The sequence below is a fragment of the Leptopilina heterotoma genome, unplaced genomic scaffold, assembly GCF_015476425.1.
Source record: "Leptopilina heterotoma isolate Lh14 unplaced genomic scaffold, ASM1547642v1 Lhet_402, whole genome shotgun sequence".
NCBI lineage: Eukaryota > Metazoa > Arthropoda > Insecta > Hymenoptera > Figitidae > Leptopilina > Leptopilina heterotoma.
The window spans coordinates 287,518-303,655 of NW_025111066.1; the positions used below are offsets into that span (position 1 = coordinate 287,518).

Here is a 16,138-nt window from a genome sequence, read left to right on the forward strand (position 1 = left end):
TCAGTTTGTTTTCCTAAAAAATTTAATATTTTAGGATTTTATCATTTTTTGTAAAACAGTTTATTACAGTTTCAAAACATTTTATGTATCTGTGAAGTAATTTTTTACACACTGTTATATAGGCAAATCTCTGGAAACTTTAACATTTGAATTTTAATTTTTTTAAACAAATTTTTTGTGTGCACAATTTTGATATTTTTAGTATTACATCTTCGACCAAAATAAATTTCATTTTTATTATTGTACAACCATTATTTATTTGCCTTCTATTTTAAAATATAAATTTTTGTAAAGAAAATGTTAGGTTATCTAAATCTGTAACAAGATACACATAAACATTTTATCTCCTACACTTAAGTAAGTTATTTCTCAGTATCACAAAAACATAATTAAACATGAAAATAAATATAATAAACGTCTAATACAACTAATAAGAACAAAATTACAAGAAAAAAATTAATAAAAATTTTTTACGTATAATTATTTGAATTAGTAACATGAACTGAGGGGCCGGATGTATCAACTGCCGCTACGCGCCATCGTAAAGGACTTTACCAGTCAGTGAGCAGTGAGAGGCCCAGAGGCGCTCACTGCTCACTGACTGGTATAGTCCTTTACGATGGCGCGTAGCGGCAGTTGATACATCCGGCCCCTCAACTTTTCTAATTATTTGATTGGCTGAATTGTTTTGAAAAAATATCGAGGATTTTAATATAACTTTGAAAAAACACTAATAGTTTCATGAACGTTTAATAAAAAAATAAATAAATATTACTTAAGTGCCTTCCGTTGATAAATTTTCCATTCAGCGTTTCCTTTTTTTCGCTTTTTTTTGTTTTCTTTGATTTTCTTTCATTTTGTCACTTTTTATTATATTTTTAATTACTTCGTGATAAATAACATGAAACATATAAATGCGAAACTTCAGATTGATTAGAAAACGATTGATTTGACCAAGCGACATATTTGACGAGCGACAATTTGAATATTTACGTAAAAAAATATTATAATAAATAAAAACATATGCACAGTTTTAAATATATCTAAAGTAATATGTACCCTAATTTTGAAGCAAATTAAATAAGAAACTGGAGAAATTATAGATTTGACCAGTGACATATTTTTCGTACTACACCAGTATCACAAGTATCCAACAATTATTTTGCTTAAAATATAGTTGAAAATAAAATAAATCACGCACATAACATTTGAATTACAATTAAATTGTGCCTTTTATTTCAAATTTTTTCATTTAGTTTTTTAATGTTTATTTTATAAAACCATTTTGATTTGACCAGCGACACAAAAACTGAGGGACACTTTTTAGAAGATTATATCTTTTATAATTTTTACTTTTTATTTTTTTTAAGTTTGTTATGGAATTCTTAAGATATTTTTAAATAGTTTATAACAGTAAAAAAACTTGTTTTCCAAAAAAATCTTATTTAAACAGTTAAAATAGTTATAGAAAAAGTGAAAGTAACACTTGCAAAATCATGGTATTGTGAACTTTAATAAAGAAAAACATAGAAAAAATGAACAAAATAATTTATATCAATGGTTAAATCGTAATCCTTATTTTCTTTTTAAAAAAATGTTAATATTTAAAAATCATTAGTTTTTATATTTAGGCTGTTTAAGTTAAAAAATAATGTGAGGGACATAAAGGTTAAAAGTTCCAGAGATTCGCCCATATAAATAAGTACTTTACACACAGTAATTTATTAATTCATTTATTCTCTTTGTAAAATTTCTTTTTTAATTTACAAATGAAACAGCCATATTTATATATTTCTTCATGATGTATCATTTAGTATCATCTGAAAAATAAATAACGATATTATTATAATGTATGATGAACCATTTCAATATCTAACAATATTGTAAAATTTGTATTTTTATTATTCATGCGTTTTAAACATAAATTATATTTTTTGTTAAATAACATAGGCACACAAAAAATAAAAGTCATCTGTTTCTTGAACCAGTCCTACATGTCTTATAATATTTTTGCCTGCTGAGAACGAATATAAACTCAAAATTGCTCTATCATCCTTTGTTTTTTTAATCGAAAAAAAACTATCCTTAAATGTACAAATTAAAAGTTTAAAGTAAAAAAAAATAAATAACAGATTATGTTGTAAAACAGAACTACAAATTTATGAATTTTTTTTACAACAACTCAGAAACAATGTCAAAATTAAAATATTAACCTTTTTTTTTTAAACCAAGAATTACGCTTAAATGTATAAATTCAAATTTTTTAGTAAAAGAATGAAACAATAGTTTTTTTCTTTAAAACTGAACAATACATTAATGTACTTTTTTACAACAACTCAAAAAAACTGCAATTTTTGTTTAAATAAAAGAAAACTACCCTTAAGAGGATAAACTCAAACTTGGCAGGAAAAAAATTTAAAAAATAATAACTTTTTAAATGGAACCATACTTTATGTATTTTTATTTTCATAACTCAAAAAATCAAATTTTTTATATAAAAAACTACCTTAAAAAAGAAGAACCCAGAGTTAACCAGAAGAAAATAAAAGAAAATATTTTTTTAAACAGAAACTTGCGATTCTACATTTTTGTTCTCACAACTAAAAAGCAGCGACGGAATTAAATCATCACCCTTTAATTTTTTTAAATCGAAAAAACTGCTTTTACATATAGATAAACTTAAACTTAAAAGAAAAGCAATTTTAAAGTAAGTTTTTTAAAAAAACTATTAAAACCATTAAAAACCATATATTTCTGTGTATTATTTCCAACTCAACACTCACCAATTAATTTTTTTTTCTTTTATGTGTATTTGTTTCTATCCTTTAAAATAAAATAAAGTTTATAAACAATTTTTTTTTTAATTTCCGTTTGAAAAATCGAAATTTCACAACTTTAAAGGTAGTTTTTATTTCTTTCCTGTTAAGCATGGTTAATTTTAACAAAAACATGAGGTGATGTTTTAATTCTGACATTGTTTTTGAGCCGATGAATAGAAGTATATAAATTTATTGTTCTGTTTTAAAGTAAAAAATAAATAAATAACAGATTATGTTGAAAAACAGCACAATAAATGTATATGTCGTAGCCACATTGTGAAAAACCGCACTTCATGAAACGTCTAGGCATTTCATGAAGTGCGGTTTTTCACAATGTGGCTATGACATATATACTTCTGTTACAATAACTCAGAAACAATGTTAGAATTGCTCCATCACTCTTTGCTTTTTTAATGGAAAAAATCACCCTTAAACGTGGAATTTCAAACTTTAAAGAAAAAAATTAAATAAGAGTTTGTTTTTTAACCTCCCTACGGTTTAACCCGAATATAGTTAGGGTGTATCTTTAATTTATTTATTTAAAAAAATTTAATTCGAGAGTCATATAAATAAAACTCGCAGTGTAACTTGAAGCTAAATAAAATAATTATAAATTTATTTCCTGCAAAATTGAAAAATCATAAAATCGTAGGAGGGTTAAATTTTGAATTTGTACATTTAAGAGTAGGGTAAGAATTCCTGAAGTGGCCCCCAATTTTCTTTAGGGTAAGGAACGTAAATGATACCTAGTGTTTTTCATAGTCCATGACGGCACTAAGAAACCCCTAAAACGATTTTTCAAAATTTTAATTTTTTTAAAAGTTATAAACAATTAAAGTTTTTTGCACTTTTTTTTAAAAATTGAATATCTTGAAAAGTTCTGGACCGATTTCAATAAAATTTATATTTTCAGAAAGCTTAGGAAACGTACTTTCCATAAATATATGAAATATAAATAAAAAGTGTAATTTGTTTAAACAAATTATATTTTTTATTGTTAATTTTATAAATAAACAATGTTCTCGGTCGATTTTACCAATTTTTTTTATAGAATCATGAAGAGGGACTTTTCATGATTGTAAAGCAAAAATAAAAAATTAGGATTCTCTAAAAGTTTAGAAGATTCAGTATTTTTAGTCCCGCCGCGCGCGAGCCGTCCGAGTTGATCACGCTCTCAGCGCAGCGCGTCTCTCGCGCCTACAGACTACCCCAACCCAAGAAAAATTTCTAACTACAATAGTTAATTAAAAAATTAGTTACTTATTTTATAATACGTATATTATTATAATTTTTATAATAATAATAATAATAATAATAATAATAATAATAATAATAATAATAATAATAATAAATATTATTATTATTATTATTATTATTATTATTATTATTATTATTATTATTTATTAATTAATAATTCTGCATTACAAAATAAAAAAGTCTATAACCCTAAAGCAAATGTTAGTTATAGACTTTTTTATTTGTAAAGTTGAATTGTAAGTCTATCTATTGTATTCATAAATAGTATTAGTTTATGTTTTTAAGGGCATGTGGAATCAGCAGTTTTCCTGTGGTCAGTTTACCGGTATGCAGTTTAACTTGGACGGTTTTTAAATTTATTTTAATGATTTTATTTTTTAAATCTGCTTGTATACAGTTTTCCCTTGTGCACTTGAACGTGTGCAGTTCTCCTGTATACATTTGAATTTTGGGCAATCGATACCGCCCCAATAAATTTATATTTTGCTATTTAAACATTCATTTTTTTCAATGACAATTTTTATTCGATTGTCTTTTCTTTTCGAAAACTATCAAAAAAATGAAACTTTGAATAAAAAAATATAAATTTATTCATTTTTTTAAATGTTAATTTGTGTTCTTTTTTTTTCTCGAAAAATATCAAACTTTTTATTCAATGAAAAATAATACCTATTTAAAAACAAATTTTTGTATTAATTGGACTAGAGATCCAAGTCTCAATAAATAAAATATTATTTTTCTTATATTTTGTCAAGATTTATTTAATATTTTTTAAGAAAACCGGTGGGAATATTATTACATGTATTAATTGAAGTTGGCTGATTTCACATGCCCTTAAAAACATAAACTAATACTATTTATGATGTGACGTAGGATTTAAACTAATTAGAATTTAGTTTAATAGTTTCTGCTTTACGTCAAGCAAAATCCGACGCTTTCAACAAAATAATAATTTGAAATTTAAGTTAATAAATCTCGCCGTCAGGCGCCAATTAATTTTAAAGATAATTAATAAACTTCTACTCGGCTCGGCTACCAACAAAATTCAACTCCTCTAAACTTACTCTCTCACTCAGAGGAAATTCTGCTCGAACGATTGGCAAGCAGAAAATGCCAACGGCGAGACACGACTGGCACAATATCGGCAAAACGACTTACCCACGATGATCACTCTCTGGCTTCCTTGTGTCCCCGTGATTCGGCTTATCGGCGATTATCTCCTCGGAGAGTCGGCTTAATCCAGAATTTAGGAGGAGAAAGGGGAAGTCAGAAATCCACACACACAACAATCCAAATTACTCACAATTTATTGTTTTAATAGTTTTGAGCTTCACGCTCCACCTCTCAACACTAGACACTATTCGGCAACTCAAAAAAAGAACTCCAACAACTAACTCAACTACAACAAAAATGAAAATTAAATTGTAACGACGGACTATAGTACCGGCGAAAAAGTATCAATTTTCGTAATGGCGGTGAAAGTACAGGACACCTGTCGCGTCTTGGCTTTTTCGCTGCACGTGGCTCGTCTTCTTCCTCTTGTGTTCTAAAAATAGTACTGGCCCCGCCATCTATCACTTTCTCCGGCGGCTGGCCGCGCGACCCACTTCCGCTACTACTAGTAGGTCAGCCGGCGGCCTTTACTCTTCCTAATTACCATTGAACGCTGATGTTAGTTCGGGGTTTTTCCGACGGATGACACGACGATTCAGAATTTTCGACAATTTAATGACACAACGAAAATTCACTTCGTCACAATCCCCTCCCCATGACCGGTACTATTTCATATAGGACCGTCATCATATGATGATCTCGAAGACTGGCCTTATAAATTTGTCCGGCTCTATATTAGTTTGTTCAGTTCTTATCTTCTCTCGTTCGGCTCTCCTCCTTCCTTCTCGTTTGGCTCTACTCCTTCCTTCTCGTTCGGCTCTTCTCCTTTCTCTAGTTCGGCTTTACTCCTTTCTTTAGTTCGGCTCTACTCCTTTCTTCTCGTTCGGCTTTACTCCTTTCTTTAGTTCGGCTCTTCTCTTTTCTACTATTCTTTCGGTTTCTTCCTCTGTTTTCGCTCTTCCAATAATTGACGGATTGCCAGGTCTAGTGTTGAAACTGGCAACCCTTCAAAGATTTTAGTGAGCTTGATAATCTTCTCTACTAAGTCATCGTCTTCTTCTTCTTCGTTCGTTTCTACCCTCTCAGTGCACTTCTTTGGCCCGGATGACTCCTCTGCAGTTTCACCTGTCTCTTCGTTCATTGTTGGGGTCTCCGTCGATGCCCTCGTCTCGTCTTGAGTTTCCTCTGTGCTAGACAACACTTCCTCCGTGTTTGACATTACTTCCTCCAATGTTGACACTGCTTCCTCCATGTTTGACACTGCTTCCTCCGTCTCGCACTCCTCCGTTTCCACAGAGACGAGGTGGATTTTTCCAGTGAAACTAAGGTATGCTTTTGCACATCTTGGGCATTTCATAACTAGGACATTTCGTCGACCGCAATTTTGGCAGTACTGATGTAGGATCGGGTACCCACAATCAGTAGCCCGGTGGCCTCTCCTCCAGCAATTGAAGCAACAGTACGGTGGAGGGTCCAGACCTTCCACCGTAGGAATCGCTTCTAGCCCTCCGAATATTATCCCTCTTAGGCGTGGCTTATAGGATGTTTCGGCAGTTCTGGTTTTTGATTCGGCTGGGGCTATTCCTTTGGACATTGTTCTTCGTTCTTCATTCGGCTTGTTCGGTGGCCCGGGGTGAGGCGAGTGAGAACGTCTTTGTCTAGGGGTTGGCTCCTGGCTCTCCAAATCTTCTACGCACAGTATCCTGCCCTTCCTCTTCTGCATTTCACGGCGTTGTTTTGCTCTAATTTTCTCCAGGGCTACCGACGTTAGGGGCTCTTGCAGGCGTAAGAACTTATCAAGTTCGTATTCGGCTAATCGGCTCTCGTAAGATTCCTCGCTCTCGTTTGGTCCACGGTCGGCTGGCCAGCGATAGGGTACTACGACTTCGGCTCCATCTGGCCGTATGTTGGCTTTCGGGGTTTTTCGAATCTCCTCTAGGACACTTAGGTCTTCCCAGTCCTCTGGATTCAGTATTGGCTCGATTGCTCCACCAACGGCACCTTCCTCTTCTTCAGTGACGTTTTCGGTTTCTTCAACTGGTCTTCTTGTCTCTTCTTCCGGTAACGTACGACGAACTCTTAATGGGTCTTGGAGAACTCTCTCCGTGATTGGGAAAGATAGGTATGAGGGGGCCTCAGTTTCGACATCTCCTAATCCGAATTCAGGGAATGGACGGTGCCTCGGTTGGGGTTGCCCTCTCCCTTCCATCCGGTGTCTCTCCCTTCCTGGAGTTCTCGGTTGACGCCCACCTCTACTTCTACTTCCAATTCTAGGGTAAGGCATGGCTCTTCGTTCTTTCTCTCTCCTGACTCGTTCTTTCGGCTCCACTACTCTCCTTCGATCTGTAATAATTGGGTTATTTTACCAAGGGGAACATGGTAATTTACAAGTTTGAAACAGGTAAGTAAGGTTTCAGGTCTGTAATATGGACTTTGGGGACTCTTCGGCTTTGTTTATCTCGTAAAATGAACACAGTTGGCGACCGGACCTCGACGATCTCAAAAGGACCTTCGTATTTCGGTGCTAGTTTCGTCGCGAACTTTTGTGCCCCACTGGACAGTTTATGGCTTTTTCGCAACACTAAATCCCCAACTTTGAAAGTTACGTCTTTCCTACCTTTATCATAATACTTGGTTTGCCTCGCCCGTTCTTTATCAACGTGTCTGGCCACCATGTCTCTCAGCGCGTCTAATCTCTTAATTCGGTCTACCCAATCTTCTGGCTCTATTCTAATTACTCCTCTCTTGTTCTCTATTTCTCTTCGCAGGCTCTTCACTGGCTTCGGATGTCTTCCATAGTTCAGAAACGCTGGAGATGTTTTCGTTGCCGCTTGGGTTGCTGTGTTCACGGCGTGGCGGAACTCGTGAACATGCATGTCCCAGTTCCTATGATCAACACCAATGAAAGTGGAGATCATCGTTTTGAGAGTCCTGTTACTTCTTTCGACTGGGTTGGCTTGTGGGTGATAAGGTGGTGTCGTGATGTGTTTGACTCCATATTCCTCAAGTACTGACTTGAGGAATTTGTTGTCAAACTCCTTACCGTTGTCGGTCAATAAGTACTCCGGCGTTTCCCATCTGAATAGGACCAACTCCTCGAATGCTCTGGCTACCGACTTCCCATCGGCTGACCTCAGTGGCTTCAACTCTATCCACCTCGAGAACAAGTCCTGGAACACCACCAAGTACTTACAATGACTCTTACTTGGTGGAAACTCCATTGTATCTGCGGCTACTACGGCCCAGGGCCTCTCGACAATTCTTTGGCCCATCAGTCCGACTGGTCCGGCTTGAGATACTTTATGTATTTGGCATTGAAGACAGTGTGTCACATAATTGTGCACATCGTTCCAAATACCTGGCCAGTAGTACTCTCGTGCTATCCGATCATAAGTTTTCTCAATCCCCAAGTGTCCGGCTGATGCTTGGGCGTGTCCGTCTTCCATAACTCTCGCTCGATATTCTTCTGGCACAACCAGCTTCCAACCGTCTTCATCTCCGTTTATCGGCAATAAAAGTGGGTCACTTCTATGACGATATAGGTTTTCGTTCTCGACGATCCACCCTGGAAACCTCTGAGGATGCTGGCTCACTAACTCTCGGCGTTTGAGGTACCACTGATCCTCAATGGATTCAAACGCGGCTACTAATTCTTCCTCATCTTCTTGCAGTCTGGACAATGCATCAGGGACATGATGTTGTGCACCTCGTCTGTGAACTATGTCGAAGTCCCACTGCTGCATTTCTAGGGCCCATCTGGCTAATCGGCCTGTAGGATCTTTCAAGTTCCTGAGCCATTTTAGGGCACTGTGATCCGTGATCACATGGAATTTGTACCCCTCGATGTACGGCCTGAACTTCTTGATCGACCACAATAATGACAGACACTCTTTTTCTGTCACACTGTAGTTTCTCTCTGGCTCCGTCAAGACTCGGCTGATGTAAACTATTGGATGCTCTCCGTCTTCAAACTCTTGCGTCAGTACGGCTCCAATTGCATAGTTGCTGGCGTCACACTGAATTGTGAACTTCTTCGTGAAGTCAGGTCGGGCTAAGACTGGCGCAGATGTCAGCTTCTTTTTCAACTGTTCAAAAGCTTCTTGTTGCTCGTCCTCCCACTCCCACGTTCGGCCTTTGTGTAGCAACTTTAATAATGGTATTTTTATTTCGCTGTCGTTTGGAATAAAACGGGAATACCACCCGACCATGCCTAAGAAACGTCTGAGTTGTCTCACGTTCTTCGGCTCTGGATAATTTCTCACCGGCTCTGTCTTACTCGGATCTGGCCTCAAACCCTCTCTGTCTAATAAGTAACCCAGGTAAGTTACTTCGGAGCACCCGAACTCACACTTATCTGGATTCACTATCAATTTCGCCATGTTCAATTTCTTGAGGACGAACTCCAACCACTTAGCATGTTCTTCGAAAGTGTCTGTGACTACTATTATGTCGTCCAGATAACCGAAGACATGCGGCTCTACTTTCGGCCCCAGTAATGCGTCGATTAGACGTTGAAACGTCATCGGCGCGTTCATAAGTCCAAAGGGCATCCGGCGAAACTGCCACAGTCCTGACCCCGGTATGGCAAAAGCAGTATATTTCTTACTCTCTTCGGCCATTGGTATTTGGTGGTATGCCAGCTTGAGATCTACCTTCGACAGATATCTGGCTTTTCGGAGTTTATCCAAAATATAATCAATGGATGGCAGTGGGTATCCATCTTTGATCGTAACTTTGTTGACATCTCTGTAGTCATTACACTGTCGAAAGTCGTTCTCTCCTCTTCTCGTTATTACTGGCGCGCTCCTCCAACGGCTGGCAGATGGCTCGATGATCCCTAGCTTGTACAGTTTGGCAGCATTACCTTGGGCCCAGGTTAACATGGCTGGCGACATCCGTCTGATTCCATGTTGTACTGGCGTTTCGTCCGTAACACGTATATGATGTTCCGTCAAGTCTGTCATTCCGTGTTCTTCTGACTCTGGCAATACCCATTTGTCTACTAGGGCTTGAATGATACTCTTTTGTTCGTCATCGAGTGCGGAAATACCGGCGCATTCGGCGAATATTAGTTGTTCGTCCTCTTCTCTCTCTTTTGGCCCAAACTCATGCCATTCTCCTCTAAAAACTCTCCACAGTCCTTCTTTAAGCTTCACTTCCATGTCCCAGGCCTTACAGAAGTCGATGCCCAAGATGATGTCCTGAGTCAAAGAACTCATTACTTTGACTGCGAATCCTTGTGCGTAACCGTCGACCACTATGTTAAGGTCCAGGATACCGGCTGTTTCTGTGATACCTCCTGTTGCACTTCTTACAACTGTACCACATGGCTTAATTCGGCTTTTAAATGGCTCTGCGACTCTGATGTTGATTACTGAAATCATAGCACCAGGATCGAAAAGTGCCTCGTAATGTTGGTCGCCGATAGTCATGTCGAAGAAGTATCTGTTCTCCGTTCTAGATCCGTCGATGTCCTCCTCATTACTTAGGTTCGGGTCAGCTGTGACTCTCACAGCCTCTCCCCTCCCCTGGACTATAGGTACCGGGATCACATCCGTACCTTTTGTCCCACACTCTTCGGCCATTTTCTCTGTTTCGTTTCGGTAGAGTAAGCTCTCCTCACTCGACCGCTCTTGTTTAAATTCTGGCACGAATTTGAACGCGTTGTCCTCTGTCAAGTCGTCCCTACCTATGACTGGCTCTAACTTTTTCTTAACTTTCATTTCTATTTCTAATTCTACTTCTCTCTCAGTTTTTACCCAACTACAACTGGGCGTAAATCTATCTCTATACTCGCTATTTATCTCTACTCTACATGGCTCAACTATCTCGGCTCTCCTTTCTACTACACACGGCTCACGTAATTCGGCTCTTGTCTTTACGACACTCGGCTCACGAAATTCGGCTCTACACTCTACTATACTCGGCTCACGTAATTCGGCTTTACACTCTACTATACTCGGCTCACGTAATTCGGCTTTACATCCCTCAACAGTATTATTTACTGTCCTGTTGGGTTTGAGGGGGGTACAGGGCTGCTCTGTGCCCCCCACACACCGTTTCCCAAAGCGGCTCTGACTGACACACAATTTGGACAATTTAGGAAATTGCATCCTGGCCTCTTACATACCAAACACGCTTCTGTTTGGGCTGGCTTCAGAGGGCATTGATTTGAATAATGCCCTTGTTGCTGGCAAGAAAAACAAGTTCTCTGAGGGCAATCTCTGGCTCGATGTCCTGTAGTTTGACAGTGAAAACATGCCCCAACGAATTCTTTAGGGGTATTTGGGGTTTGTGTACCATTTTGCCCCGGTTTGGGTCCTTTAGGGCCATTTGGCCTGGGGTAATTTGGTTTCATTTCAGGCGGAAACATCCCTGGGTAAATCATTGGGTAGGCAAATTGCATTGGCATTTGCATTGCTTGGGGTGGCGTAGTACTGGCAACTTGGCCCTGGGACATTGCTGGCTTCTGGCTTGTTGTTGCTGGACTAATGGCTTCGACGTTCTCTTCTTCTGGTTTACTGTTTTCTTTCTTACTCTTCTTACTCTTCTTCTTCTTTTTCTTCGGCTTCTCGGCTTTAGTGGAGTGATCGCTTTCACTCGACTCAGGCTCTTTCTCCAAAGCGGCCACTTTTTCGCTCTTTACGTGTTTGTGACCATTCTTCTTTTCTTTTACGGCCGCTGACGGAAAACGCATCTTTTCCTTAGGTGGGGGCGGGGCGTATCTTTCGTCCAAGTCCTTTGCCTTCTCGTAGTTCCTTAGGATCTTCTCCATTTGGCTCAATGACTCGAACTGCAGTCTCTCCAGTTGGCGTCTGTAGGCTGGAGTCAGGCCTTTGTAAGCCACCTTGATTTGTTGTTTCTGGCTCAAAGGTCGTTTCATATGACCTAATATTAGTCGGAAACTCGTCAGGTATGGGGAAATTTTCTCTCCCTTGCCCTGAGTCCTGGCTCTTAATTCGTCTATGACATCATCATCGTCGACCACAACCAAATACTCATTTTTAAAGGCTCTTTGGAATGACTTCCAAGAACTTATTTCACGGCGCAGTGACCTGAACCAACTACTGGCGGATTTCTGTAAGATTATCGGCAGTACTTGTAAGATCTCTTGATCTGAGAAACCTGAGTTGGCTCTACAGTCTTCCAGTCTCTCCAGAAATTCTTCGGCATCGTCTTCATCTCCAAAGAATTTTAGGTCCCAGTCCTTAAGGGTTTTGATCACTTTTGACCTCCGGCCGGGCTTAATTTTTTCGCTTTCTCCCCCACTACTTAGGCGTTGACTCAAATCACTCTCAGAATCGGACTCACTCGTAGAGTCATCTAAGATTGATCTTCGGCTCTCCTTTGCGGCTTTCTTCGGCTTTCGTGTTTTTCTCTCTTTTCGTTCGCTTTTTATACTCACTCGGTTTTCGCTTCTACTCTCACAACTACACTTTTCACTTCCACGGTTCTCCTCGCTATCATCATACTCGATTCGTCTCTCTACCTTGTCTCTTTTACCCCTTCTACTACTCGCGCTATCATTATTTTCAAATTCCGTGATCGGCTCTCCATTTTTCGGCACTCTACGATGAGTGACATCAACGTCACTCACACTATTTCGGCTAGAATGGCTTCTCGGGGCGGGTGTGGGCCTCACTCTATCATTAGTATGATGTGAGTGTGAGGTCTCGGCTAGAAGGGAATTTCTTTGAGGGGACACTAGTCTCGATTGCTGGTGGTGAATCAGATGGTGCCCCTCTGCAACCTCAGCCCTACATTGGCTTTGTCGTAGCTCCCACCCCCCTCCCGAATACTGGCGGTCCAATTTCTCAGCGTACTCCATGATTTTTTTTATTTCGGGTGACAAACCCAAGCGCGCGACTGAATCACGGAGGCTCTGGACCACTGGGGCCATCGTGGCTGACTGAATGGTATGGGGTGCTGTCATGACCGTGCTCGTTGTCATGCTCAGCTGAGCACTCGACATGGTGGGGGAAAACGTCGTCATGCTGGCGGTTGTCATGACTGGGGTTGGGGGTGTAAAATTTGGGGCGGATGCTACGCTGGTCGGACTGTGCCTACTGTACGATGCTCTGTCCCTTGTTTTACTTTCCCCACTTCCTATGTTTTTCTTGGCACTAATACGCTCTATGACTTGACTTGCCCCGCTGTCTGAATCTTCGTCATCTGCCGATGACATCTGGCCACCCCGACGATAATTCACAAATGGAAATTTTTCCATTTCTGGCTCCGGAAACGCTTCCAACAAAAAGATTTTGTCGGAATTTCCTAAGTCATACCGATCGCAAAATGGCACGTCGCTACCGTCGTTTAGTGCTAATCTCATTTCCGCTCGTAGTAGCCTCTCCTTCAAAACTTGTGGCGAACCACTGATACACAGTTGGTGTCTCAGTAAGTTCGTCACTATCTGGCCAACTTGCATGATTTTAATTTTTTCCCATGCTCGGCTTACGCACGGTACTTCAATTAATTCACTCATGCGTCTTTTGTAGTCCTGCATATCATCAATTGCCTTTGCCATTTTAAAAAAAATATTTTTAAAGAAAAATTTTCTAAGTAAAAAAAATTTTTTAATTTTCAGGGGGGTGCACGATTTGTATATACGGCACTGTGCTGTCTTAAAGCAAGGACGTGACTACTCAACGAGGGCCCCCTTTTGAAATTTTTAATTTTCTGGCGGACTGGTGGCTCGACTCTCCCTCTGTCTCTTCTTCTCGTTCTCTCTCTCTCTTTCTCTGTGTAGCCGCTATTACTACTACTACTGGGCCACTTTTTCCTGGCGCGCGCAAACTTTCTCTCGGCTGTCGAAATTTTTAAATCTCCCGGCGCGTCGTTTCTCTCGACCGTCCGGCGCACTATTTGCAGTCACGTGACTAATTCGAATTTTATTTCCGGTCTAACATGTGCTCGGCATAAATTTTTGGGGAAAATTTTGATTTTGCACGAGTTTGTTGGGAATTTTACTCGGATTTTTCTCACAGAACTGGCTTTCGACAAACAAAAAAAATTTTTAAATTGCTGAATTCAATTTTTATCACGGCAGGAAATTTTTACAGTCTTAAAAGAAAAGAAATTTTCAAATTAAATGGCAAAGGCACTCTACAATTTTATTTTACGCAGTTTTCGACAATAATTTACTCATAATTTATGAATAAATAAATTTCGGCATTGGCAAAATAAATCGGCAAACAATTCGGCAACTTAATTTTTGAATTTTCTTGGCAAAAAAAAAAAAAATATATATTTGGCTCAAAAAAAAATATATAAAATTCAAAAATTTCGGCTTTTGGCTATTGAATTCTGAACTTTCGGCTTTTGACAAGAACTTGTCGGCTTTGGCAATTTTAATGTTCAGAATTCTGGCAAAAATTTGGTACAACACAATGTCAAATTTATGTTTATAGTCGTGTCTCGGTTCGAGCCTGGCCCCACGTTGGGCGCCAAATTTTGTGACGTAGGATTTAAACTAATTAGAATTTAGTTTAATAGTTTCTGCTTTACGTCAAGCAAAATCCGACGCTTTCAACAAAATAATAATTTGAAATTTAAGTTAATAAATCTCGCCGTCAGGCGCCAATTAATTTTAAAGATAATTAATAAACTTCTACTCGGCTCGGCTACCAACAAAATTCAACTCCTCTGAACTTACTCTCTCACTCAGAGGAAATTCTGCTCGAACGATTGGCAAGCAGAAAATGCCAACGGCGAGACACGACTGGCACAATATCGGCAAAACGACTTACCCACGATGATCACTCTCTGGCTTCCTTGTGTCCCCGTGATTCGGCTTATCGGCGATTATCTCCTCGGAGAGTCGGCTTAATCCAGAATTTAGGAGGAGAAAGGGGAAGTCAGAAATCCACACACACAACAATCCAAATTACTCACAATTTATTGTTTTAATAGTTTTGAGCTTCACGCTCCACCTCTCAACACTATACACTATTCGGCAACTCAAAAAAAGAACTCCAACAACTAACTCAACTACAACAAAAATGAAAATTAAATTGTAACGACGGACTATAGTACCGGCGAAAAAGTATCAATTTTCGTAATGGCGGTGAAAGTACAGGACACCTGTCGCGTCTTGGCTTTTTCGCTGCACGTGGCTCGTCTTCTTCCTCTTGTGTTCTAAAAATAGTACTGGCCCCGCCATCTATCACTTTCTCCGGCGGCTGGCCGCGCGACCCACTTCCGCTACTACTAGTAGGTCAGCCGGCGGCCTTTACTCTTCCTAATTACCATTGAACGCTGATGTTAGTTCGGGGTTTTTCCGACGGATGACACGACGATTCAGAATTTTCGACAATTTAATGACACAACGAAAATTCACTTCGTCACAATGAATACAATAGATAGACTTACAATTCAACTTTACAAATAAAAAAGTCTATAACTAACATTTGCTTTAGGGTTATAGACTTTTTTATTTTGTAATGCAGGATTATTAATTAATTAATAATAATAATAATAATAATTATTATTATTATTATTATTATTATTATTATTATTATTATTATTATTATTATTATTATTACACTGAGAGAACATTATACTTAATTCAAATAGAAAAATAATTTTAAATGATTTTGTTTAATTGAAATTAGTTTGTAAGGTTAATCCCAATATATAAAAAATATCTACTGCTTTGATTCAAAAATATTATTTGTTTGAATAATTATGTTTAATTCAAACATATTTTCTGTTTTGATTTAAACAAAAATTATGTTTAAAAATTTTGTGTTTGATTCAAACTTAAAATTTTATTATAAATAATTTAAAATCAACCTTAACTTATGTTTGAATTGAATATATTGTTTCTTTAAATGAACCAAAAAATATGTTTGAATTAAACTTAAATATGTTTGACTGTATAGCAAAGATATTTTAAGTTTGATTTAAACAAAATTTGTTTGAACCAAATAATTCGTTTTCTGAGTGTA

At 38.0% G+C, this 16,138-nt stretch overlaps 1 protein-coding gene across 1 annotated transcript; it reads right to left on the reverse strand.

Moving 5' to 3' along the window:
* Positions 1-5,167: 5,167 nt before the first annotated feature.
* On the reverse strand, positions 5,168-15,494 carry LOC122506285. Its single transcript, XM_043618380.1, has 2 exons — positions 14,939-15,494; positions 5,168-7,532 (listed from the first exon to the last, which is right to left on the reverse strand). Exon 2 carries the CDS (start codon positions 7,471-7,473, stop codon positions 6,115-6,117), a length of 1,359 nt encoding a protein of 452 aa, XP_043474315.1. The 5' UTR covers positions 7,474-7,532; positions 14,939-15,494; the 3' UTR covers positions 5,168-6,114.
* Between the last annotated feature and the right edge of the window lie 644 nt (positions 15,495-16,138).